Raw genomic sequence first — 27,959 nt, forward strand, 5'->3', positions numbered from 1 at the left:
ATTGATATATCCATGGATTTCATTAAGGACAGCCATATTCTCATGGTATATCTACTATTTTGTTGTTGTGGTTCGTGGACCGTCTCAAAAAACATGCTTATTTTTTGTGTTTTAACTCACCCTTATACTACTACAAGTGTTGCTTGCATTTTTGTTGAGAATATTGTCAAGTTGCATAGATTTCCTTAATTTATTGTTAGTGGTCATGAAAAAAAGTCTTTACTAGTAACTTTTGGAAGGAGTTTTTTTTTTTTTTTTGGTTTTCTAGGAATACAATTAAATATAAGCATTACATATTCTCCACATTCAAATGGGTAAATTGAAGTTGTTATTAGGTGCTTGGATACTTATCTTTATTGATTTGCTAATGACAAACCAAAGGATTAGGTGTAATAGCTTTCATGGGCCAAAAGGTGGTACAATACCACTTATCATTGCTCCATTAAGTTAATTCTGAAAGTTAAGGTGTTACCCCAAGAGGTGGGGGGGGGGGGGGGGGAGGGGGTGAATTGGGTTTATAAAATTTCTTTTAAGTGTTATTACGAATTTTTAGCTTTTTGTATATTTAAGCAAACACACAAGAATGACTTAATTTTAAATCAACCACAATCCAAACATAAACCAAATATTAATCACAAACACAAATAGTATCCAATCAGCCAACCACAATACTTAACCAAGATTTGAGAAAGCTTGCTGCACTTTCTTTATTTTTAGCGTTTGCCAATTTTCAGCTTATAGCCCTGTATGTATGATTTTTATGCGCTCCTTTTAAACAAGATTTCTGCAAGTGGTTAATCAACGTACTCCCTTAAAGGTTTCCATAAAATATTAACCAACGTACTTTCTTAGATTTAAAAGGTCTTCTTCAATCTCAGTTTTAGCAACCCTGCACTTTGAAATACAATTTGTATGTATACTGAAATTTAAATAGAAAAGGGTAGAGAGAGTGAGACCGAGATTTTTTACGAGGTTCGACTTATCCCTACCCTACGTCCTTGCCTTAGGCAAGGCCACCTAAGGATTTCACTAACTCGTTTCTTTCTGGGCATAACAAATCGATTACAATCCTCCTTTATGGTAGAGCCCCCTCTCCAAGCGATACCCCATGCTTGGTTACAACGATCCAAATACCTGAATCATCAAAGAAACAAGAACAAGAAAATATATTCTTTTGTACAAAGAATGCTCTCAGATAGAGTTGGTTAGTACAATTGAAATCTATATACTTCAATGACAAATACTGAATGAAATAGAGTTGAAGTTCAATAACAATATCACCGGAATATGTCTCTAGATGGAAATCAGTATTTCAGATTGTATAGCTCAGAGAAGAGTGATCAATGCTTCATAAAATCTCAGCAATTCAGAATGATTGATTGAGCAAAAGAGAGCTTTGAGAGACTAAGTGAGTTTTCAGCTTAAGAGCAGATTTTTCAATTGCTTGGTGTATGTTTAATTCATGAAAACATGTATTTATAGGCTCAAAAAGCTTAATTCGTGTTACCTAAGTTTACTTGGAGTATTTCCCAAGTTTTTACAAAATTTGGGGCACAAGAAACTCAATTTCGAATTTTAAAACTTTTAAAAAATTTAGCTTTAACAGTCTTCAGTCGCTTGAGGAGTCGAGGTCAGTCGCCTGAGGTTCATTAAAATTGAAATTTTTGAACTAAAAATAGGGTCAGGCGCCTGAGGTGACAAAGGTAAGTCATGTAAGGGTACACTGCCTCTTTAGTAATTCATCAGGAAATTCTTCAGGCGCTTGAACTTATTCTTCAGTCGCCTGAGGAAATCCTTCAGGCACCTAAGCTTTGACTTTAGTCGCCTAAATAGACAAATTTCCTATTTTTCTGTTCAGTTTTCAAAAATACTTAGCTCTCTTGCTTTGTTACTTTACAAAATCATTTTCCAAGGTTTTAAAACAAGGTATCTAAGTCTAAGATAAACCCTAATGAGCTTCAAACCATTTCACTTGATATTTGAATATGAAGTACTTACATTGATTCATCCTAAAACCTTAAATACTCTAAACTTGAAGTCTTTTTAGGTGTCTTTGCTTTGAGTCCTCTCTACTTGAAGCTTGAGGCAAGTTTAGGTTTCCAAATGCTTTGAATCTTTTTAGTCCACTTGAGCTTCCTTTGGATCACTTTGAGAATGAGTATGACTTTGGGGTCCTTGGTGATCTTTGAATTTGCATTTCCTTTGATATTTTGAACTTTATCATTTAAGCATTCTTGAAACATCATCACTTTACAGCACATGTTAAATCAACCTTCATTTGTTATCATCAAAACGAGATTCGAAAGCCATGTTAGGCCAACAAATTCCATTCAAGGTTGTTTATGGTCGAGCTCCTCCTGCCCTTGCTAGATATTTGGATGGATCCTCTAGATTTGATTAAGTTGACAAAGAGTTACATGATTAAGACTTTAAGTCCTTAAGGAAAATTTTGTTGTAGCTTGACCTCATATAAAATAGCAAGCTGATAAGTATTGTAGTGAAAGGGACTTCTTAGTGGGAGATTGGATTTTATCAAGTTACAACCTTGTAGATATATGTTTGTGATTGTTCATTTTTCAATGAAGTTGTCTCTTCAGTTCTATGGGCCTTATAAGATCATGGGACGTGTAGGCCCTATTGCTTATTGCCTTGACTTACCAACATGTTTTAAGGTAAATCTAGTTTTTCATTTCTCTTGCCTAAAAAAAGAAGAGGGAGTTACTATGGAACACCACTTGCTTTAGTTCACTAGTCTCACTTTCCAACTAAAGATGCAACTAGAGAAACTTATCAATCCTTGAAGAAGAGATTTTCTTAGTTTATTGCTTCTCAGCCTTCAGGACAAAGTCAATTTGAAGAGGTGAGAATGTTAGGATTCCCAAATCAATTGGGATTTCTATATAATGTGTTAGAATTCTCTAGTCAGTTAGGATTGAATCCAATTAAGGCCTTAGATCAAGATGTTTTACATTTCTAATAGGAGTAGGGTTCCCTACCCTATATATATGTAACCCTTTGTGACTTTCTATTCAAGTAATGACATAATTCAAAGTCTTTGGCTAATTTGGAGGTATATCCCTCCAAGTGATCAATCCTATTTTATTTTTCAATTTTTTTCATCCTTTCAATTTTCACAATTTTTCAATGATAAATCCTAGGGTCTTATCAAAGAGACAAGAAAAGAAAATTGAAAGAAAGGAAAAAATTATTTCTCTTAAGTGTTGTTAGGAAAACATAAGAGAAAGGAGGCTATCTACTCTTTCAATCTCTCTACTTTTCGAGGAGATTAAAAACAGTAGACCAAGAGCGAGCGATTTTATCTCGCACCATTTCTCTTCCTTTCTCTCTATCTATTTTCTAAAGTGCAATCCAAACAAGTAAGTTGGAAGAAGAGAGCTTGATTTCCTATTTCTTTTTTTTACTCTCCAAATCCACAATCAAAAGCAAGTGAAAAAAAAAAGAAATGATAAAAAATAAAATAAAATAAAATAGAACCTTGACACCGGACCAATCACATACATACATAATATACATATAGATAAATCGAGCAAGCAAGCAATAGCCAGCTCCATAGTTAATTTTTTTGTCATCATCAAAACACAAATAAAGTGATTAATCTGCATAATCAGCATCGAAGTCAGGCTCTGAAGGCTTCTGCAGTTTCACTAAGCTTTTGGAACTCATGGAGTGGCGAGACCTATGAACCCCACGAAGAGCATTGGCTGCAAACCGCGACACAAAGATTGTCGCACCAAGACTGGATGAACTACCTTCAAGACTATCATTGGGAATAAGCAACCCCCTTTCTTCTTCTGGTTCATTCTCTTCCTCTCTCCGACGTTGTTCCACACTTTTCCTCTTGGAGTAGCGACGCCATGCAGCTTGAATGAAGCAGGAAGCCCAAGTCCTCCACTGCTGCGAATAGAAACGGAAGGTGTGCTGAACCTGTCTACTGTGAAGGCGCCTGAATTGACTGGCAACGAATTTCAGCTCTTCTGCTATTAAGGCAAAAGCCTCCACCTCTGTTAGAGCCCTCACTGTCCGAGTAGATGATGGTAAGCTAGAACCAGCTTTGGGATCCAGTGCCCATGTAAGCAGCTCCTCTCCACAAAAATCCCCTTCCTTCAGCAAACCTCTATTGTAAAATCCACTCCTGCCACCATCTGTGGTCACACTCTCTAGCCGACCACGTATGATGAAGAGCATCTCATCAACTGGGTCTCCTTCCCGCACTATATACGTTTGCTCTGTGTATAAGCTTGGTTTCAGCCGCTCGCAAATGGCATCAAGCAGTCGTTCATCCATATTGTCAAAAAGAGGAACCTGCATACGCCCCCAAATTAGGCCGAAATCGACACAGAAAATGTAATCATCACAGAATGCACTGGCAAGACTGCCAAGTACTGATAAGTGTATTTCAATATCAATATTTTCAAGGATACAGTTACATGGATCTACATTGATTAAAAGTAAAATTAGCATGGAGTCGCACGAAACATTCACATGCATATATATATATATATATATATGTAATTGTTTCCTTTTGGAAATTGTTGTATCCATCTTGATGGATCAAAGTTGTTTGTGTTAAGACCCACATTCCACATTTCTGCAGTAAATATACACATTAATATCATGTTGAGAATGAACAAATTGACAAAGATCACTAAATTACATACTTACCCTTCTCACCAAATTTAAACAGAGATGTCGCTTAATATCCCTCCGGAGGTCCTTTGGTAGATTCTGAACCAAGTTCTCTTCATCTACACCTCGTGTTTCCAACCACTTGTATTGATCATAGCGTCTAACTCGATGCCTAAGATCTTGTGGAAGCAATCGATGGTGCATCCACTGCTCTGAGTCGCGCCTTTTGATCCTCATTTCCTCCAGACGAACAGTAAGTGATTGAAGATAAGTCTGTTGCAATCATAGGACAATCCTGCCATTAGCATTATTCGGTAGCAGTTATGCTTTAAGTGTATAACTGCTTTCAACTGCTAGGAACTAATATTCATTTCAAAATTGGTAATCTTATGGACTTAAATTTCTGGTCTGGTGGTGTCCAACCGTGCCCAAAATTACAAGCCTCATCATAAATATATGAGTTCCCCTCAGTTTACTTTTTATTTTTGAGATGGACGATAATTAGATAGTTTGTTTCCATCCATAGTTCAAAGAAGAGAAGCAACATCATACTAACCAATAAGCACAAGTCAACCTCTCTATCAGTTGTCGTGATTTCAAAGTAATGAAACTCAAATTAACTTCTTTTCCAGGAAATTAGTTATGGCACTGTTGTCTATTGTTCTTAGTTGACAGTTCTTTCTAAGGTTTTTTAAAAAAAAAAGGAAAAACATTCATGCAGTGTGTATTAACTCAAAGAAGTCATAAGTTACTTAAAGAAGTATTGCAACGGTTTTAAAACAAATATGAATCAGTTGCAGATATTGATTCAATCAAGAACACAGACAACTTTGCAGTAACTGGATTGAAATCAATTAAAGTAAAGACAATTGAATGTCTGCTCATAATAGGTCTACAGCAAGCCCTTCTCTAAGTATTGTTTATCAATGACAAGGTGACTAAGCATATTCAAGAAGAGGTCCAATGTTGTATGTTTATTGGAAATTTATCTTTTTCTAAAAAAAAAATAGGAGTATGTTTGATTCTTAGTTAAATATATGGAGGAATACTTTAAATTCTTAACGCTTTAAGATAGTTTTTCTTTTTAATAGATAAGGCTTTACGATAGTTATGTCCTGAACAGTACATGGAATGTAGCTTCAGCATAACTAGGAGTAAAGATGGGGACAATAACATGAGATAACATGCCATCATAAATACAAGGAGTAGAAGTGGGTCGGTGCCCATGAGATAACTTGCCATCATAAATTTTATAAGTGGAATATTTAAGAGAATGTTGTTTACATACTTAAAGCTAGATGCATAAAGCGAAGTGCTTTAAGACTATTTTCTGTTTTTTTTTTTTTTTCTTTTTTTTTTTTTGGAAATGATGGTGTCTGAGGTCCTTTTGACACTTGACAAATCCACTGGGAGAATAGGCCCTCCCCTCTACCCATCTCCACTTAAAAACCAATGTATTATCTCAAAGGAAAAGTCAAAGCCCCAAAACTCAAAACTCTAACAATATTTAACGAGGAGAGCCTTGAGTTTACCACCTGAGCCCCATGTGGGGCAGAAGTGCTTTGTCAGTATTATTACCGATGAATGTGCTAAAGAGGAAAATTTTATAAGCTACTAAGATTTTGCATACAATTTTTGTCATAAAAAATTGGAAGGTGAAAAAGAAATTTTCAGGAGATTAACCAGAATAATGCCATTGAGATATATGGGTAACGATATAAAAAACATGTAAATGAAATACAAGGATTTTATGGGGATCTAAAAGTGGGTTATCAAAAGCAAATTGACAGATGGTCTTTCTACATTGTTTGTTCATGTGTAATGAAAGCTCAAATGAGAGATGGTGTTGAAGAAATATTTAACGCAATTTGAGGCACAGTAAGTACTGGCGTTGATACAAGACATGGATGATTTCCAATTGAACATTCAGTTCAGAAACTGATAGAATTGAATGGCAGAACAGTGCTCATGTGGCAGATCCCAAGCAATAAAAATCAAACACTAGAATATAGCTTGGTCTCCATCTGGATTGCCAAACCAACCAAAAAAAATAGAGACCTAATAACACCCAAGAAAAGAAAATTTTTGCTTACTTGCATGTTTCCAATTAGAAGTGCAAACAAGATAAGCCCAAAGATGGCTAGTGCTATGGAAAAGAGATTCTCTCCAGGATAAGTACTGGTTGCAAGTCCCTGGCCCAATGTACTGGAAGGAGAAACACCAAGAAGTTAATTCAGTGAGATATTAGGAATCATGCATACCAAGTATAAAAAGTTTTAGCGAAATTCAATTTCAATCTGAGTTGACAGATAACAAAAAAACAAGTGGGCAGCCCAGAGAACAAATCTCCCGTGCATGTGGGGTCCAGGGAAGACTTAGACAAGTGAATTAGACCAACCTGTTTCACCAAGCATTCTAATTTGATAGGAGGGATAGATGTAAAAGGTGCCTCTTAAGGTTGAAACCTAAACCATCATTATATGGCCACTATATCTGTAGTACCATCCAAGGTGGGATTGTGGCACATTGCATGAGCTTGCTACTGGTGTGCAGCTATAAAAAGAGGAAACAGGATAAGTGGTTTACCTTAAATTCTGTAGACCCCACCACAGGCAGTAACAGAATTTAGAGAAGAAAATCCTGGATGCAACAACACCAGATGATATAGCCTGTGTGTAGATTCCATAATTGAAAGGCGAGTCTTCACTGGCGGAGCACTTCTCGTCAAGAAGAGACTTTCTGATTGCTTGCCATTTACTGTAACCTTGCATATGTCTATTTCCGCAATACAAGAATTCTGCAGTACATTTCACTTCATCTTTACAAGCATTCTTCCAGCATGTGCCATGACGTTCTATCGCAAGTAAGTACCATAAAGCCCCAACTATCTGAAATATTTCACTAAAAGTGATCAAACAAGTCCAATGCACTGCTTAAGAGCATATATTGTATATATCTTGTAATTCCAGATTGAAAAAACAGACTTGAATTCGATATTTGTTAGATTCCCACTTTACATAAAACCTTAAGCTCTTAAGCTGTGGGTCAACGATGTATAATTTTATCAACCCTTAACGCTCCCCCCAACATGCAGCCCCATTGCACATGCAGAGACAAACAGTCAACAAACACCCATTACAGTTCTTAACAAACAAACAAACAATAAATGTGGGCAAGAAGACTAGAACCCAGGACCTCCTGTCACCATAGCTCTGATACCATGTTAGATCACTGCTTTACCTTAAAGCTTAAGCTCGTTGGTTGTAGCCAACAATGTATATCAAGCCTTAACAATAATTAAACATGGAAGGAGCATTTGAATATCTAATTTTTGCCAGCAATTAAACATATTATTTATTTTTCTCATACTTCCACGAAAACAAGTGGCAATTCAACAAGGCTTTATTAGATGATCATGGTAAAAAAAAAAAGAAAAAGAGGGGGGGCAGCCCAGTGCACAAAGATCCCGATGGGTCTACTGTATACAGTATGCAGCCTTACCTTGCATTTTTGCAACCCATGATCTCCAAGTCACACAATGACAAGTCTACCGTTGCACCAAGGCTCCCCTTCTATTCAATGATCATGGCGATATATGATACTTTGATCCTATCTAATTTTGACGCAACATCCATAAAAAGCACTAACCTTTTGAACAAATCATTCCTAACTAAAACATTCTTATGGTGTTGAGACTAGTTAGTTAATAACAAGGACCAAAATTTCTATTCTGAGCAAAATATCAAGATTTCAATTTATGAAAATTTCAATTTAAATAAACATTTGAACGTGCATACTATACTGTACCCCAGTCCTTCAGTCTATCTGTGGTTTACTTTGGTGTCTGAAGGATTTTATGTGGTGTTTATATGCTGTCCTGCTGAATTGTGCCCGTGATTTGATGGATGCTAGAAGTTTTCATTTTTTGGCTGCTTGCTGTGATGTGTTCCAGACTGAATCAGATTTCATTTTTGGTTGTTTTCAATTGCTTATGTATCCTTATGAGAACTTGCATGAACAGTAATTTGATTTGGCTTGTTGTGAGTATTTGGCATGAAGGATTTTGATCAGTTTCTATTTCCCCGACAATATCATTTATGGATCAGGTTAGTGCTCAGATAACAACTGTAAGGTTGAATGGTCATAACTAATTTCTTCGAGCTCAAGCCATAAAGGTTATTTTTGGTGCTAGAAACAAGTTCAAGTTCATTACATAATATCCTCTTGCTAGTAATAGCACAGATTATGTCAATTGACAGTCAAAAACTTTTGTTATTTCATGGCTATGGAGCCATCTGTGAGTTCCAACACAATGTTTAACCAAAAGCCCAAAAATTTTGTTGTTGTTTCACGGCTATGGAGCCATCTGTGAGTTCCAGCACGATGTTTTTAAATGATGTGAAGGTGTAATCTATTGATAAAAACACATCCTGGGTTTATAACCAAAGTGAGAACATATTTTACTGGAGACAAGAAGATAAATAAATTGCTGATTATTATGCCACTTTCGAGGGATGCTTGATGAATTGAATCAGAACCATCCACTCACCATAACTTGGATACATTCAAGAAAAAACATGAAGAATTCTCTCTCTTAAAGTTTTTTAATGGCCTATAAAGTAGTCTTCAATCAATCAGAAGTCAGCTCTTAGCAGGATATGTTTGTCTTCCATCCTTGAGTAATTTGCATGCTAGTGCATTAAAAAAAATCTTGTGTCAAATGTTGGGACAGGCGGGGATGGTCCTGCTTTGGTCAGTCCTGCTAGTTAGCATGGTGGTACTAGTGTAATCATTGGCAGGTATTGTGCTAATAGAGATTGTTTTGGGGGAAGCCATGGTGGTGAGGAAGTGAGGGTGGGAAGAGGAAAAATTGGTCGAGGTAGGGGCAGGAACAATGTTTGGTGGTGTACTCATTGTGGACTGAAAGGCCATAAAGCCGATTCCTGTTATAACTTATAACTTTCACGCACATCCTTTGGATATAAAATCCTCAGTAAACAATGAGATTTCTTAAAAATCACATGCATCTAGTGCAAGATCTCCAACTGCTTCTACTAATGGGTTGTTCTGTAAGCACGTACATGAGAGGAGTACAATGCCCTGGTTCAGAGAAAACACACTTTGACCTCTACTGCAGGAACATTTGCACACACAGGTAACACTAATTGTTTGATGACTTCCAAACAAAGCTCTTGGATCATTGATTTAGGGGCTTCTTCACTATATGATTGGTAATGCTGATTCCTTCTCTTCTTTAAGTCAATTCCAAATTTGGTATTTGCTAATGGGACTTAAGGTTGAGTAGTTGGTAGCAGTTATTTTCTTTGTCTTTCATCTGTTCAGTATATTCCTCAACTTCCTTTTAATCTTTTGTAATTGACTGACTCTCTCACCTGCTCTGCATTACCCCTCTTCTTGTCTTTTCCAGGAATTAAAGCAAGGAGGATGATTGGCGCAGGTTGTGAAAAAGATGGACATTATTATTTGGATGCGATACCTAAAACTAGAACTTGTGCATATGAGGAATTTCTTTCTGTGGCATCGTCATTTTGGTTAACCATTTTTGAAGAATCTGGTCCTTTCTTTACAGTCACAGTCTAGTTTAGAGCGTTAATCTTGTCAATCAGTTAAACATCATTATCTGTCTTTAGTTCCGACTTCTGAGAGAGAATAAATATAAGGCCACACCTTTGAGTTGGGTCACATCAACATTGGGGTCCTTTCAGGAGTCAAATTCTTTGCATTTCTCATATTTTTATCTATTAAATATTACTCTAGAGTAGTAGAATGATCGCATAAATTGGTGGAAAATGATTCATATACCCGACCCCACTTAGTGGGACTAAGGCTTGGTTTTGTTGTTATTGTTGTTGTAGTAGTAGAATGACATGGATCTTCTTACTTCAACAAAATGAATTGATTCGAGTTATGTTTTAATGAAATTCATAATGAATTTGGTTATTCAATTTATGTTTTACATTTTGACAATGGCCTTGAACATGTTTAGCGATCTTGGGCTTCTCTATATGCCTCGTGGTATGCTACATGAGTCATCTTGTGCTAACACCCCACAAATAAATGAGGTTTCTGAAAGAAGAAATAGACATTTGACTGAAGTTGCAGAGACTATGATGATTCACATGCATGTTCCCAAATATTTTATGTTCGGTTGTCTTAACTACTTGCTATTTGATTATTCTCCTGTTTTAGATGGAGCAGTCCCACACTGTTTGTTTCCCCAAACCCCTTTATTTTATCTTCCTTTTGGAGTTTTTGGTTGTGTTTGTTTTGCACATGACTTAACCCCATGGTCAATCCCGAGATGTCAAGTGCATTTTTTTTTTATATTCACGTAAGGAGCATAATCGTTAGAATCTTCAATCCCATTGGTATGTAGTTTATGATGATTTCACTTTTTTTGAGGAAGAAACAAATTTTTCTTCGAGTAGTCCTAATGTGATTTAAGTCAGTAATTCTTCCATGTCTAGATCTAAGTCCTTGCAAATCTATCATCAGAAATAAAGGTGAAATCTTTTCTATATTTCTTGAATGAATAATTTGTATAAGCCTATACATTATAGTTATAATACAACCAGGTATGCTAAAGATGGAAACAATCTCCTAAAATAATTTTTCTCAATAATAGACAATCCTCAACATAAATATTCCCTAAATCACTCCAAGACACTCGGGATTTCTACACTCCCCCTCAAGTTGGATCATAGATATTGATCATAGCCAACTTGCAGATGAAATCATTAAAACTCCGTAGGGCTAACCCTTTGGTAAAACTGTCTGTTGTTTGTTCCTTGGTAGGAACATAAGTCATACAAATGGTTCCTTCTTCAACCTTTTCTTTGATAAAGTATCGGTCCACTTCTACATGTCCTGTCATGTTGAACCAGATTGAGAGAGAGATGGCTGCTTTGTTATTACAGTAGAGTTTGATAGGGAATTTCACCGTGATCTGTAGTTCTTCCAAAAGTTTCCGTAACCATAGTCCTTCACATACCCCTTGTGCAACTGCCCTGAACTCAGCTTCAGCGCTACTTCGAGCCACTACATTTTGTTTTTTACTCCCCCAAGTCACCAAATTTCCCCATACAAAGGTGCAATATCCGGTGCTAGACCTTCTGTCTTCTGCTGATACTGCCCAATTAGCATTTGTAAAAACTTATACTTCCTTGCTTTCACACTTCTTAAAGAAGAGTCCTTTGCCCGAAGAACCCTTGAGGTACCTGAGAATCTTGTACACAGCCTCTAGGTGAGTCTTCTTTGGTGAATGCATGTGTTGGCTTACCACACTTATTGCAAATGTGATGTCAGGTCTGGTATGTGATAAATAGATTAGTTTACCAATCAATCTTTGATACCTCTCCTTTTCAACCGATATTCCACAGTCTTCAACTCTCTTTACTGCTTCAATGGGGGTTTCACTAGGTTTGCATCCAAGCATGCGAGTTTCGGTTAGGAGATCAAGGATATACTTTCGCTGAGAAACACTGATATCCTTTTTTGATCTAGCAACTTCCATTCCCAAGAAGTACCGCATTCGTCTCAGGTCTTTAACTTCAAACTCAGCAGTTAGGACTTTCTTCAATCTTTCCATCTCCACTGTATCATCTCCAGTTAGGATTATATCATTAACATACACAATCAGAATTGTTTTCTTCCCACTTTCAGGCTGTTGGAAAAACATAGTGTGATCTGATTGCCCTTGTCAATATCCTTGGTTCTTTATCACCTTCGCAAATCTGTCGAACCATGCTCTAGGAGATTGTTTGAGTCCATATAGGGACTTCTTGAGTTTACATACTCTATTTTCTTCACCTTTCTTACTAAAACCTGGTGGTATCGTCATGTAGACTTCTTCTTCTAACATGCCATTTAGAAATGCATTCTTAATGTCGAGTTGCTGAAGTGCCCAATCCAAGTTGACTACCAAGGATAGGAGAACCTGAACTGTATTCAATTTTGCCACCGGTGCAAACGTTTCCGTGTAGTCAATGCCATAGGTCAGTGTAAACCCTTTTGCAACAATATGGGCTTTATACCGTTCAACAGTTCCATCAGCTCTATATTTCACCGTTAAGACCCATTTGTAGCCTACTAGCTTCTTCCCTCTCGCCAAATTCATAACGTCCCAAGTTCCATTCTTTTCCAGGGCTCGCATTTCCTCCATGACGGTTTCCCTCCATTCAGGAATCTCCAAGGCTTCTTGGATATTCTTTGGAATTTTTATCCTGTCAAGGTTAGAGGTAAAAGCACGACACCCTATAGATAGTTTTATAAGACATGTATTTTGACCAGGGTAAAGAGTACATAACCTAGTTTGTTTTCTGATAGCAATGGGTAAATTAATGTCATTAGGTGCAGACTTATCAGAAGGAAGCTCATGGCCATTTGGATCTATTACCTGATTAGGATTGGGCGTGGATTGATGATTGCTCGGAGCTATCACTGGTTCCAACTCTCTTGGTGCCTCAAGTATGAGATTCTCCTTGTTTTTTGATTTTGGCTTTCTTAAGTAAACAAGTATCTCCTTGTCATTTTGTTTTTCTGCATCTCCCCCTAAGTTTAAGTGGTCTTTTGTACATGATAGATCAGGGAATGGTGTAATGACAGTGGTATCAACAGACTCAGTGTATGGCACAGATTCATCAACAGGGAAATCAAAGAATCGATATTCACTCTAATTTTCCCCCTGAAGAGAGGGCTTTTGGAAGTAAGGCGTGGTTTCAAAGAACGTGACATCAAGGCTAACAAACAAATTTTTGTGACAAGATCATAACATTTGTAGCCATTCTGAGTAGGAGAGTAACCGATAAAAAAAGCACTTAATGACGCGAGGTTCTAATTTATCCCTATTGTGAGCATGAACTTGTACAAATGCAGTACACCCAAAAAATTTTAGGGAGAGATTGGAGTTGAGCCGAGAGTTGGGAAAACATTCTTGGAATTTTTGGAGAGGAGTGGCAAAAGAAAGAACCCGACTAGGCATTCTATTAATGAGATATGTAGCTGTTAAAATGGCATTGTCCCAAAAATATTTTTTCATATTTATAGTAAACATCAATGCTCGAGCTACTTCAAGAATATGCCTATTTTTGCATTTGACAACCCCAATTTGTTGAGGGGTATCCACGCAGGAAGTTTGATGGATGATTCCATTTTCTTGAAGATAATTTCTCAAGATATTATTGAAATATTCTTTACCATTATCAGTACGCAAGATTTGAATGTGAGTTTGGAATTGTGTTTGAATCATGGAGTGAAAATTGATAAAAATAGAGTGGACTTCAATTTTATCATTCAACAGGTAAACCCAAAAAATACAAGTGTGATCATCAATAAAAGTAACAAACCATTTCGTGTGAGTGCGATTAAAAGAGCGTGAGGGCCCCTATATATCATTGTGAATCATAGTAAAAGGTCTGGATGGTTTGTATGTGGATTTTGGAAATGAATTACATTGGTGTTTTGCAAGTTCACTAAATCTCACACTGAAAATCATAAGGCGTCTTATTTGATCAAATGGAAGGAAATAAATGTCTTAAGTATTGAAAATTTGGATGACCCATCCTAGAATGCCATAACAAAATTTCACTATTCCTAAAAACAGATGCAAAATCATAAATAACAGTTTGACATTGTTCACTCATATTTGCTTCCTCAAAGTAGCAGAGTCCCTCACACTCCTTAGCACTGCCAATTGTCTTCCCCGATGATAGGTCTTGGAAAACACAGTGAGAGGAAAGAAATTTAGCAGAGCAATTGGAATCTTTTGTCAATTGGCTAATGGATAACAAATTGCAAAACAACCTAGGGACGTGTAGGACAAATTCTAGAGTTACAAAGTCATAGATTCGAATACTCCCTTTCTATTCAGTCTGTCCACCGAGAGTGGGAAGGGCAAGCTGTCTAGCCCATTCGAATTCAAGGTGGAGGTGGCTACAGTCTCGTTGTCAAGAGCTTCAGAGGTGCTCGACCCTTTACTGTTGACGGCTCCTTCGGCCATTGTTAACTAGGATTATAGAAACCCTAGCTCTAATACCATGAAATCAGAATAGGTTTTCTGTATTTCTTGAATGAATAATTTGTACAAGCCTATACATTATACTTATGATACAATCGGGTATGCCAAAGATGGAAACAATCTCCTAAAATAATTTCTCTCAATAATAGACAATCCCCCACATAAATATCCCCTAAATCACTCCAAGACACTTGGGATTTCTACAAAATGTACTGACAGTCCACAGGCTTTAAGTCTCTAACAAAGTTCACCTTGCATGTAGTCTGGCAAAATCTTGTGTTTCTTTTGCACTTTCATTTGGCTCATTTATATGTTTTACAGTTATGGTGGTTTGAAGTTTGTGATTGTAATAGCAACACATATTCTTATATCAATAACATTAATTTTGTGATTGTTTCTATGATAATATACATGTTAGTGTCCAAAGTCAAAACTACTGCCAAACACTCGTGGATGTGTTGGGAGCGTGGTTGAACAGTACCCGTATACGTGAATAGTAATATATATGTAAATGGTAATAAATTCAGCTTTATTTGATACCACTTATTTTATAAATAATTCAAGATCAAATTGATATAGAGAAAGGCGATGAAGAACAAGCCATACAAATGCAACACTGAAAATTTTACGTGGAGAACTCTCCAATTTGGATAGAAAAACCACGAAGTAGCTAGAAGCAATTCACTAATTCAAATGAGGAGAATACAATAATACAAAAGAACTCTCAAATTCTCTCTCCACACTTAAATACAAAATTGGCTAACAAGCCTTCAAAATACAAGGAATTCTAAGTTTTTGGGGATGATAGAAATGAGATAAGATGAACCTATTTATAATCAATATACGAGTACTATAGTAGTACTGTGTGGTATTGTAGTAGTACTATGCGGTACTGTAGTAATAACAACTGCCACCCCTTTTGAACAAATTTACACCATCTACCACCTTCTTCAATCTTCTTTTCTTTTTTCCTTATTATTCTTTTGTCATGTGGGCCCACAAATTGGTGGTGGACTCTACTTACCTCACAAATATGCCCCTCACTACCAATTTGGGGATGTTTCTAATCTTTAAGATTTCCTTTCAAAAATTCTAACTTCTGTGTTTCTCCCCCTCCAGCTCAAGCCTGTCACTGCTCTTCATTCTTTTTCAAACATTTACAATATTGGCTAAGTTCAAGCAATGGATGAACTTATTTCCATTTACTACCTTGGTCAACATATTGGCGGGATTCTCCTTCGTGTCTAGTTTTTGGAATTGAAACTGTCCATTATTCATTATATCACGAAGAAAGTGATACCTTGCATCAATGTGCTTAGTTCTAGAATGATATATTTGATTCTTTGCTAAATGGATAGCACTTTGATTATCGCAATACACCATAACTTTTTCTTGGTGAATTCCCAATTCTGCAATCAAACCATGAATCCAAATGTCTTCTTTTATAGCATCTCCAGCTGCCATATATTCTGCTCCTATAGTAGATAATGCAACTATGGGTTGCAAAGTAGACCTTAAGCTGACTGGTCCCTTTGCCAAAGTAAATATATATCTTGTGGTAGATCTTCTATTATCCAGATCACCTGCATAATCTAAATCTACATATCCCACAAGAAAGTTATCTAAACTACTAGGATCTTTTTCAAATTTCAAACCAATATTCATGGTACCTTTAAGATACCTTAAAACCCACTTAGTTACTTTCCAATGCTTTTTACCTAGATTATGCATATATCTACTAATTACACCAACAACTTAAGAAATATCAGGTCTAGAACATACCATCAAAAACATAAGACTTCCCACCAAACTAACATATGGTATTTATTCCATATCTCTTTTTTTTTTTTTTATTATTTATTAGTGCTTGGAGACAGTTTTGCCTGAGTTTAAAATGGAGAGCTAGAGGAGTAATAACTGCTTTTGTATTTTCTTTCATGTCAAATTGTTGTAGTACCTTCTTCAAATATTGCTTCTGGGTTAGGCACACAACACCCTTTTCCTTGTCACGAGTGATTTCCATTCCAAGAATTTTTTTGGCTTCACTGAGATTTTTCATCTCAAATTTCATCTTCAATTTGGTCTTTAATTCTTCAATCTCCTTTATACTTTTGGTTGCAATCAACATGTCATCAACATACAAGAGCAAATATATGAAAGAACCATCATTCAATTTTTTAAGATAAACACAATGATCATATTGGCTTCTTATGTAGCCATGGTCTTTCATAAATTGATCAAACTTCTTGTACCACTGCCTTGGAGATTGTTTCAAATCATACAAAGACTTTTTCAACTTGCACACCCAGTATTCTTTTCCTTTTGTCTTGAAGCCATCTGGTTGCGTCATATAAATTTCTTCTTCAAGATCTCCATGTAAGAAAGTCGTCTTCACATCAAGTTGAACCAAATTCAAATAGAATTGATCAACCCTAAATAGAAAAATTCGAACAGAGGAATGCTTCACTACTGGAGAGAGAAAACTTCATTATAATCAATTCCCTCCTTTTGAGCATACCCTTTTGCCACCAACCGAGCCTTGAATCTAACTTTCTCTTTCTTACTTGGATCTTCCTTCTTGGCAAAGACCCATTTGCAACCAATTGCTTTATTTCCTTCAGGCAACTTTACAAGCTCCTAGGTATCGTCCTTCTGAAGGGATTGCATTTCTTCATTCATGGCTTTATTCCATTCCATATTTTAGAGCATGCAACAACTTCTTTATATGTGGAAGGAATATCATCTTCAACCACAGGCAGGGCATACACAACCATGTCTGTATACCGCGCTGGCTTCTTAATCTCTCTTCTAGGTCGACTGGTTGCAATATACTCTTCTTGTTGTTGTGGCTCTTTTGCTGGTTCCTCCTTTTCATCGTCTCCTTCATCATTTTCTTCTATGACTGGAGGAGTATATTCAGATTGAGGTTTTATAATGGCCTTTCTGATTTCTATATCTTGCAAATTACCTTTGTTAGTCTTTTCCATGGGTGCATCTTATATTATTTTCCTGAGCATTTGAATTCCGTCAAAAATGACATCCCTGCTAAATGTCACCTTTTTCACTTCTTTACTCCATAACCTGTAACCTTTCACACCACTGCTAAAGCCAAGAAAAATGGCTTCTTTTGCTCAAGGATCAAGCTTACCATTAGTTACATAGTAATAAGTTGGACAACCAAAAACACGCAAGGAATCATAATCAGCAGCAGGTTTTCCAGTCCATACCTCAATGGGTGTTTTCCCTTCAAGTACTACGGAAGGCAGTTTGTTGATGATATAGCTGGCGTATGTAATAGCTTTCGCCCAAAATGCCTTACCCAAACCAGCATTGGATAGCATGCATCTCACCTTTTCCAGCAAAGTGCAATTCATTCTTTCTGCTATGCCATTCTGTTGTGGAGTTCCCTTCACAGTGAAATGCCTCTTGATTCCTTCATCTTTGCAAAACTTCTTAAATGAATCAGACTTGTATTCTCCACCATTTTCTGATTCTAGGCACTTGATCTTTCTTCCTGTTTGGTTTTCAATCATCTTCTTCCAAGCTAAGAACACGTTTAGGACTTCATCTTTAGGCTTCATAGTATATACCAAAAGTCTTCTAGAGAAGTCATCTACAAAAGTGACGAACCAATGTTTGTTGCCTAATGATGGAGTCTTAGATGGACCCCACACATCAGTACGTACATAGTCAAGAATGCCTTTTGTTTGGTGGACAGCAATACCAAACTTCACTCTTGTTTGTTTTCCAAGTACACAATGTTCACAAAATTCTAATTTACAAGTTTTGACACTTTCAACAAGCCTTGTTTTGCTAGCCTTTGCATAGCTTTTTCACTAGCATGTCCAAGACGCAAGTGCCAAACCTTCTAGTTTCGGAAGTTTCTCCATCTGATTTTTCCAAGGCGTTGTTGGCTCCACCTACAACTATGTGTCCTTGCAAAAATTATAGGTTATTTCTCCTTGTGCCTTTTAGAACAACAAGAGCACCTTTGATCACCCTCATAACTCCATTTTCAATGGTGATTTTGAATCCTTTGGAATCTAAATAATTTACTAAAATCAAATTCTTTTTCAAATTAGGTACATACTAGACATTTGTCAGCTTTAGAGTTGTTCCATTATGCAGCTCCGATCGGACAGTACCAACTCCTTTCTTTTGGCATGGATGGTCGTCTCCCATGAGTACTTTTCCACCATCTAATATTTGAAGACTAGTGAAATGGTTTTTATTGTACGTCATATGGTGGGTGCATCCTGAATCTAGGATCCATTCGTCAGGTAGACATTCTGTTGTGGAGATAGGTGATATGTCTATATCCTCATCAGATTCATCAACTACATTAGCACTTGTGCTGGTGCTCACATTTTGCTTCTCCTTGTGCTTCAATTTAGGGCAGTCCTTCCAATGGCCTTTTTTGTGACAAAATACGCATTCATCTTTAGCAAGGAATCTTCTTCCATTTGAAGAAACTACTCTCGATTTGGAGCGAGAATTGTTCCTTTTAGATGTTTTGCGGCTTTTGGACCTCTTCAGTACCACCATAGCTTCCAATGCATTACATTCAACTTCTTTATCATTTTTACGGACTTTTTGATTCATCAATGCATCTGAGACAACCTTAAAAGAAAGAATATCTTTCCCACACATTATGGTGGTTACAAAATGCTCATAAGGATCAGGCAAGAGTTTAGCAAAATAATATCTTTATCTTCATCTAAATTTAAAAAAGCAGCTAGCAGTTTATTCATAACATTCAAATGATCGATCATAGACGTACCTTCCTTGTATTGGAATTGAAAGAGCTTCTTTTTTAAATGCAGCCTATTTTGGATGCTCTTCATCATGTATTTGTCTTCTAGCTTCTGAAATAGCGTCTTGGCTATGTTTTCTCTCATGACGGCGTACTTGACGTCTTTCGCGAGGAATGGCTAGATTGTCCTACAAGCTGTTTGATTCTGTTGCTTCTAGTCTACCTCCTTCATGTCATCGGGTTTATCTTCCAACGTTATGTCTCATCCTTGTTGATTAAGGACATCCATAACTTCACATTGCCACATTTCAAAGCTATTACTTCCATAAAATTTTTTAACTCAAACTTTGTGTTTGAAACTGCAACGGTTGTAGCTTTGGAACTGCTTGTACTTCTGTCTTCGCTTGCCATCTTTCTCTAAATTAAATATATTGCTTTGATACCAATTGTTGGGAGCGTGGTTGAACAGTATCCGTATATGTGAATAGTAACATATACGTAAACAGTAACAAACTTAGCTTTATCTGATACCACTTATTTTTTACCCAATTCAAGATCGAATTGAAATAGAAAAAGGAAATGCAGAACAAGCCATACAAATACAACACCGAGAATTTTAAGTGGAAAACTCTCCAATTTGGAGAGAAAAACCACAGAGCATCTAGAAGCAATTTGCTGATTCAAATATAATAGAACTCTCAAATTCTCTCCACACTCAAATACAAAATTGGCTAACAAGCCTTCAAAATACAAGGAATTCTAAGTTTTTGGGGATGATAGAAATGACATGGTATGAACGTATTTATAATCAAAATACGAGTACTGTAGTAGTATTGTGTGGTACTGTAGTAGTACTATGCGGTACTATAGTAATAACAATTGCCAGCTCTTTTTGACCAAATTTACACCATCTACCACCTTCTTCAATCTTCTATTTTTTTTTTTCCTTATTATTCTTTTGTCATGGGGCCCACAAATTGGTGGTGGACTCTACTTACCTCACATTAACATGGCCATCATCAATTGGGAGAAGTGTTCACCATTCTGTAGATCTAAACTCACATCTGAAGTGTTCTCCAATGAACACTTGGCCCCAAATCAGATATACAACATGGTCCAGCAAACGAAATGGACATGTGAGTATCTGGTTAATTCTGTGAGCGTGAGAGATTCTTCTTTTCGGTTTTTTTTTTGGGGGGGGGGGGGTTAGAGCGCATGTAGGTTTGGTGTTGTTACAATACACAGGAATTGAATTTCACAGTTTACTCTATTGTAACTTTTGTACTTAGGCTTTTCCCCACATTCAGTTAGGGTGTATGACATTGGGTCTTTTGGCTGTAGTTTCAGGTTACTAGGAGAAAGGCAAAAAATAGATAACTAAATAAATAAAACAAGTGCACTCATCTCATTATTATTTTTTTTTTCTTTTGTTTTTTTGTATAATATGTAGATGACATGGACAAGTTTCAAATGACAACACCTGTGTCATGAATGATTGTTTTCCTACCCAATTCAAACGTCTTATATCTTTGTTTTTATCACAGCGTACAATAGCATATACAAATAAGAGAAGCTCCCTAAACCAGATAAGATATCTAAACTCTAATAGAAAGTAAGCAGAGTTACGGGAAAATGTGATAGTGAATGCAAAAGTCAAATAGGAAACAGTATAAAGAACCATGAATTACCATGCCAACACAATTTTATAAAAGATTATACTTACATGACTAGCAAGCATGTACCAGAGCAAATAGTAGGCAGCACCAGCCCAAGCAGTTTCGGCAAAAACACCAGCAGACTTTTTCAACTCTGAAGTCAAGGGTAAAATTCGGAAAAATCGTGGAATGTATTGTAAAAATACAATATTAAGCAATACTCTTTTTGTGGTGAATACTTCCGAATCTTTTGTTCTTTGGAGAAATTTCCAGACTGTCATCTGCAAATAATGATAAGTAAATAGAAGCGAAAACTAGAACCTTCTTCATTCTGCATCTCTTAAAAAAAGGGGCAGCCCAGTGCACAAAGCTTCCGCATATGCAGGGTCCGGGGAAGGGGCTGAGCATGATGGGCCTGTAGTATGCAGCCTTACCTTGTATTTTTGCAAGAGGCTGGTTACTATAACTTAAATGTCAAATTCATGAACTATATTTAGAGGAACCATCAGGATCTATAGCCATAGAAACTGCAGCTGGTATCAGTTGCAAAGTCTGAAACAAAGCACAATATTTTGGAAGCAAAACAATGACCTACAGGGAAGCAGGAAGTACTTGTTGCCTATTTAAAAATAATAATAAACAGGAAATCATGCATAAGTAGCGCCATTTGAAGTTAACATAATAAGAGATAATTTTGAAATAATAAAAATCTATATTGTATTATTATGCAACAATTTTATTATTGTATGCTTTAGTGAAAATTTTGCTCCTGCCAACGCTTGAAAATTTAATATGACTTTGGAATTTGCCTAGATCCTTCAAAAACAAGAGAAACTCAAGATTGAGTGCACTCAAGATGACTTATTCAAGATTGAATGCAAGTTAATTCAACCTTCAGCTTTGTCAACCACCCTTGGAAACCTAAAGTAGGAAAAAGCGTTTTCATGTGGGTTTCGTTTTTATAATTATCCCATAAAACAGTGATGAACTACAATGCAGTTTGGATTTGACATATTGTCTGCTTTGGTCCCTTCAGCACCATGGTTTCACCCCCAAAAGGCACTTAACAGTGTTGGTTCCAAGGCCCTCCACAAGCAGCAATGAGCTCGTCCTTCTTTGACATGGGAGTTGAGTGAAGACACAGTTCTCTTTCCCCTCAACATGCCACAGACAAATAACAGTTCCATATTGCAACTCCCTTATGTACCAACTGATGACTGGTCATGAGTCATGACAGCATACTCAATTGGATAATAGGGTAATAAAAATCTACGTCTGATAAAATTGTGCAAAAAATCAGTCAAAGGTGAATGAATATCCTCAGAAACTTAACTGGTTTACAACAAATAATATATACCGAATGTGTTCATTCGTAGATTAGGCTTTTCTTCTCTATCACACCTACAGTCACTACATCCATTAGAGAAGGAAAGCATAATCTACATATGATATCTTTAGTGGTTAGCCATGTCATAAGGATAAAATAACTTGGGATTTGATGCTGCTTATTCCCTTAAATGAAATCATCACATCCAGTGCCACTCCAAAACTCATATTAAGTATGGGGCAAACACATAGTCCCTCTTTAATATGCTTGCGCTAGGTCCTATCCTCGCCTTGCCCCATATTTTCTACCATGATTAAGTAGTCAAGAATTTAAACTGATAAACACCATATTTATGCATAATTGAAGTCATTACAGTCGCATTACAACTATCAACCCTAACTTTTGGTTCAGGTCCCAATAAAAAATAAACAGAAGAGACAAAAAAATTAATGTTCTAATTAACACTAAAAGAGTACACAATATCTAAATATCAGGATATAAATATATGTTCATGCAGTTAGATTATTTAGGGAAGAAAAAATGTAAATAAAATTATTTGAGGAAAAAATGCCTCAAAAATTCAAGGTCTTCAGCACTGCTTATAATGCAAGATTCAAAGTCTTGTGTGTGTGTGTGTGTGTGTGTGTGTGTACCTGTGTTTTACATGACCTGCCTTTAGTCAGTTCATAATTAGTAGTAGACTACAAAAAGAGGGGGCAGGGAATCTCCAAAGTAAACTCTCCTTTAAAATTAAGTCACAATTGTCAATGCACATGAATAGAACAGTATTTATGAGTGGGGTATGTATTTGTGTGCATATCTTGTGCATTAAACAAGATGCTTCATCCTCAAATCTTCCCCCCATTTTTTTGAAAGATATCCTCAACTCTATATCGAGGACACTGATGACTGCTAAAACAAATCATGTCAAATCCATCTTAGTTTTGCCTTACTGATCCATGAATGATCCATCATTAGTAACAGACCAAGTAACTGTTTTACACCTTTATGCATCCGTGCAGTCCCAATAAGATGTCATCAATACAATCCTTTTCATGTTAGGGATGTTGGCTAAGGGTGACAAAAAAGTCTCCATAAGTGTTGGTGCATATCCACAGAACCTAATAATATCAGCAATGCTAAAGGTATTAGCAGGTGAGCTGGGATAATAAAGGGCATGTTATCAATGAGCTTGGAAGATGAGGCATGAGATACTGACTTAAGAATGTGAACCAATTTGAATTTCCTTGGGCAAAAAGCTTTCTAAATTTAGAAGCCTCTCCTGGTGGAAGTACACTAGAAAAAAACCAACCTTTGTAATATAGGCATTGGCAACTTATAATTAGTCTTATACTTACTCTAGCACACCTTATTGTGCATTCCGATAAGCTCAATCATATAATATCTTTGACAGTGTGGAGCCAATAATGAGGAATAGAAGAATGAGAATGCAGGGGAGTGGATGGTGACAATTCATTTCAAAAGGAGGTTTGTGATAATTCATTTCAAAAGGAGACTTGCTTGAAGAAAGATTAGATCCCCAAATTGTGAATAATAAACACTGTTTGTTCATAATAATAAGCATTAATAAATAAATAAGAATTCGTAGCCCACTTTTCATAAATTTCTCCAATATTGACAAAAAATTTAGGTTCCAATTGAAGTTGATGATCTGGGTACACCATATAGACAGATTACTGCCCTAGGAAACAAGCTTCTGCAGCCATGTATGCCACGGAAGGTGAGGTAGGCAGTCCTAGGATACTAATCCACAGCCGCAGATATAGAACCAAACTTTCCACGATTTGATGGCACAATTTCATGTTGACAAGGATCATTAGCAACTATCAAAGGTGTATATAGGACTATATTTTTCTATACTTTAGGACCTGTGAAATGTATCATTTTTAAGAAAATTAGTTATAACAGAATCTCACTCCTAGAATTCCCAATGGAACAGTCAAATCAAACTAACATATAAAAATTTAAAAATCTCTATGCTGCGTTTGAGAGCATGGATTTTGGACCTTGATTTTGGATTTGAGTGGATTTGGACAAATTTTAATACAATTTTGTATTAGATCTTATCCAAATCTAATACAAATCCAAATCTAAGGCTTCTCCAAACATGGGGTATGGCTTTTTCTTACAACTCTTAAAATCTCTCTTCAAAGAAAGAATCTTATTATATTCACGTACTCCTGTGATCTTAGCTACTGATATCTCCTAACTTCTATTGGTCTCATATAAAGTACCGTCTCACAAATTAGCATGTGACAACTTAAGTGGACCTACACATCGTGCACATTGTAAGGGCAAAATAACCAATCATAAAACTTATGACTGCAGGTGTGATAGAAAACTTATGGGGAAAACTCTATTCAATTTAAGGTCAATAAAGAAACACACAAACTCTGAACCCACTGCAATTACCTTGACATTGTGTTTTTGTTTTTGTTTTTGTTTTTTCATTGATTAAAGCATTCTGCAATCAAAAGTAGATCAAAGCTGAAAATTCTTAGCGCATTCAACCATGCAAACAAAAAGGCAAGGAAAAACAATAATTGAATAAAGCATAAGTTGATTTTCTTGTATTTTTCAAATGTGTCATTCTTGATGATATGTTATCACCCATACCACAGATTATATTTGTTAATGATTTTCTTTCGGCCTAAGGTAGTTTGGCGAAGATTCTTGTTAAATACAAGAAGATGCAAGTGAAGAATGAAGAGAAACAAATTAAGCATAAACAAACAGTCTAGCATGAATGTACTACTTATTAGCAATTCTATAACAACATTCATTTGAATGATGCAAAGACTGCGTGATCAGGCTGAACATATCCATAAAAACAGATTCAAAACATCATATTGCCAAGAATGAATGCATAGAAAAGAACAGCCAAAGAGACAAGGAAGCAACAGAAGGGCAAGAAAGCATGGGTGCATAGAATGGAAGCATATATAGTTGCTCAAACCTGTGGAAGGGGCAGCACAGCAAGGAGATCAACGATGAAGTATCGCATTAAATATCTCTTAGCTATTTGTGCAGGATCTATGACAAGTTCACCTCGCCCAAAAACCCGAGATGATGGTGCTATATAAGCTGTCCGGAATTTGAGAACCATGCGGATAAGGTAAAACATGTCAATTAAAGTCCTCACTGTCGTAGTAGTGATTGCTAGCTCTGTGTGAATACCAAGGCAGTATGAAGCATAATTGAAGACAGGAAGGTAAAGAAACAAAGGATCCACAGACACAGCAAGAAGACATGATATCACAAAAAGCTTATTCCACAATAGAATGGATTTGTCTTGAGGATCAAAAATCTTTTTCTCAGACACTTTAAGATCTTCTGGAAATACAGCTCGGGTGACACCAGATCTTAGTGATCGCCCGATTGACATGAGTCCTTCAGACCCTTTTTTCACTCCTCTCCGAAAGGATCGGGATGGATTATTGTTGGAATGACCAGCCCGGGTCAATAGTTCTAAATTAAACCCACATCTCTTTAATCTACCAGCATCAGAAGCCATTGATAATGAAGAATCCAAATCATCCAACCTGTATTATATAAAAACAGCAGCCAAACTATACCAAAATTAGATGCCAAATTCATCAAAATGAGATTTCCAATTAATTTCCAGATAATATTTCAACAGTTAAAGCAGAGAAGATTAACGAATGCTATATTTAAAACTGCAAGCATGTTGTACCATAGTAGAACTTGGGTTTCTTGATGTACAGTTTACTTGTAAGTTTAAAAAGTTTCAATTACATGTCAAAATATTCTAGAGTTTTGATTTATTGCTAAAAAGAATATCATACAAATAAAAGTGGTAAAAAGTGTAGCTTTGGTACATCAATCTTTATCCTTTCCTGATTTGGCTCTAGATGAAACCAAATGAAAACTTTGTTAAATGTCAAAAAATAGATGTGTATACGAAATAATGAATTTCCCATTTATTAAAATGGATAAATTTCATAAAAGAGTAAAACTCATCAAAAATATTATCTTAATTGTTTCAGCATGTGATGGCAGCTCATATTGCCCTTGACCAGGTTCTGTAATTCTTGTTAAAGTTGGATTTCCCAGAAGCTGATGCAGCTGCTTTCAAAAGCTGCTTTCGAAATCAAGAAAATGAGTAGAACAATAAGAGTAGCTTTCTTCCCCCAACACATTATTAGAACTTTGCATAAACAGCTTGAGCCAGAAACCATCATTATGTAAAAAGGTAATTAGATCCTAGAAAATGAAACAATGAACATAGATACATTGCAGTACAGTTACACACACACAGATAGAGTATATTCGAGCTTGCATGATATTTTTTGTGTGTGTGTGTGTAAGAGAGAGAGAGAGAGAGAGAGAAAGAATATCATACTGCAATCATGTACTATTGTAGCCAACTCTTCTACTGGCTACATAGCCATCCTCCAACTCCAACATAGGAGGAAAAGAAAATGAACACTTTCAGGAGAATGTTGAGAAATTCAAAGGAAGCAGTGCAAACAATATATATATATATATAATATATATATATATATGTTCCCCACGTACGAAAAATCAAGCAGTACATTATTTTAAGTTAGGACATAAATGATGGGTTCTACTTTTCACACATGACTGCTGAGTGTAAAACCCTAAATCACTTTGTTTTTTAACAGGAACTCTGATCACATTGTCAAATCTTGTTTTCTCTTTTTTTTTTCATCTTCATCTTGTTCTTTTTTTTTTTTTTTGGGGGGGGGGGGGGGAGTTTGTGGGTGTGTGTAGGCATAACCATACGACATATTCAAAATATAAAATGGTAATTACAGTGGACCATTGGGAATATAGTATATATATATTTTGTACCTTACGAATTTCTCCCTCTGGCCGCCCATATACTGCGACTTGTAACCACAGTCGAACATTCTGTGAAACTGGATAACATAAATGCTGCACTTGAGAACAATTCAACTCAACACTTCAACTGCGCGTCTGGGATTTTCAGAACTGGTCAGTTTTTGCACTATGGCTATTCTGCAACATACTGTAACAGTGTATGTCTATATATGTAGAAATATTAAAAAGGGAGGCATTATGGTGCAGTACGTTTGGTACCCGCTTCCCACAACAAAATTTAGTCAAAACCCTAAAATGCCCCTCCTATGATACCACAAGATCCCTAAAGAGTGAGGGGCAAAATAGTCAAATGGTCTGGGCACGCACATATTTGGTCACACACTTGCTGCATTTAATGCTACAGAGCCCCAATTGCATGTTTAGTATCTAGAAATGGAGTCGGAATGAAATCAAATTTGTGGCAATTTCCCCAATATCTCTTCGTTTGTTGGGGGAAGAATTCGCACAAATGGGATTTTTTGAGTAATGCAAATCAAATATGACATTATATGTAATATTTTTAGGAAGATAATGAGAGAGTTATAGAGATTATTGGAAAGTTGTTGGTAACTTTTTTTGAGAAATCTAAATTTATTAGTTACCCATTAGTTGAAAATTTTGTTTTGATTTTAAACTTGTACAAGAAGAAGATCC

The 27,959-nt window shown here is 36.3% G+C and overlaps 1 protein-coding gene across 2 annotated transcripts; it reads right to left on the reverse strand.

Annotated features, from left to right (window-relative positions):
* Positions 1-3,520: 3,520 nt before the first annotated feature.
* LOC131158132 (putative cyclic nucleotide-gated ion channel 8) lies at positions 3,521-27,475 on the reverse strand. 2 transcript variants are annotated; one of them, XM_058112766.1, is made up of 7 exons: positions 27,276-27,475; positions 25,396-25,981; positions 21,160-21,372; positions 7,234-7,535; positions 6,741-6,852; positions 4,684-4,920; positions 3,521-4,323 (listed from the first exon to the last, which is right to left on the reverse strand). In XM_058112766.1, exons 1-7 carry the CDS (start codon positions 27,332-27,334, stop codon positions 3,613-3,615), a joined length of 2,220 nt encoding a protein of 739 aa, XP_057968749.1. In that variant the 5' UTR covers positions 27,335-27,475; the 3' UTR covers positions 3,521-3,612. The 2 variants fall into 2 exon arrangements, with proteins under 2 accessions (XP_057968749.1, XP_057968750.1); XM_058112767.1 differs by having other exon boundaries at positions 7,234-7,531; positions 21,156-21,372; positions 27,276-27,460.
* Between the last annotated feature and the right edge of the window lie 484 nt (positions 27,476-27,959).

This window comes from Malania oleifera, chromosome 6 (genome assembly GCF_029873635.1).
Source record: "Malania oleifera isolate guangnan ecotype guangnan chromosome 6, ASM2987363v1, whole genome shotgun sequence".
In the NCBI taxonomy this organism is placed as follows: domain Eukaryota; kingdom Viridiplantae; phylum Streptophyta; class Magnoliopsida; order Santalales; family Ximeniaceae; genus Malania; species Malania oleifera.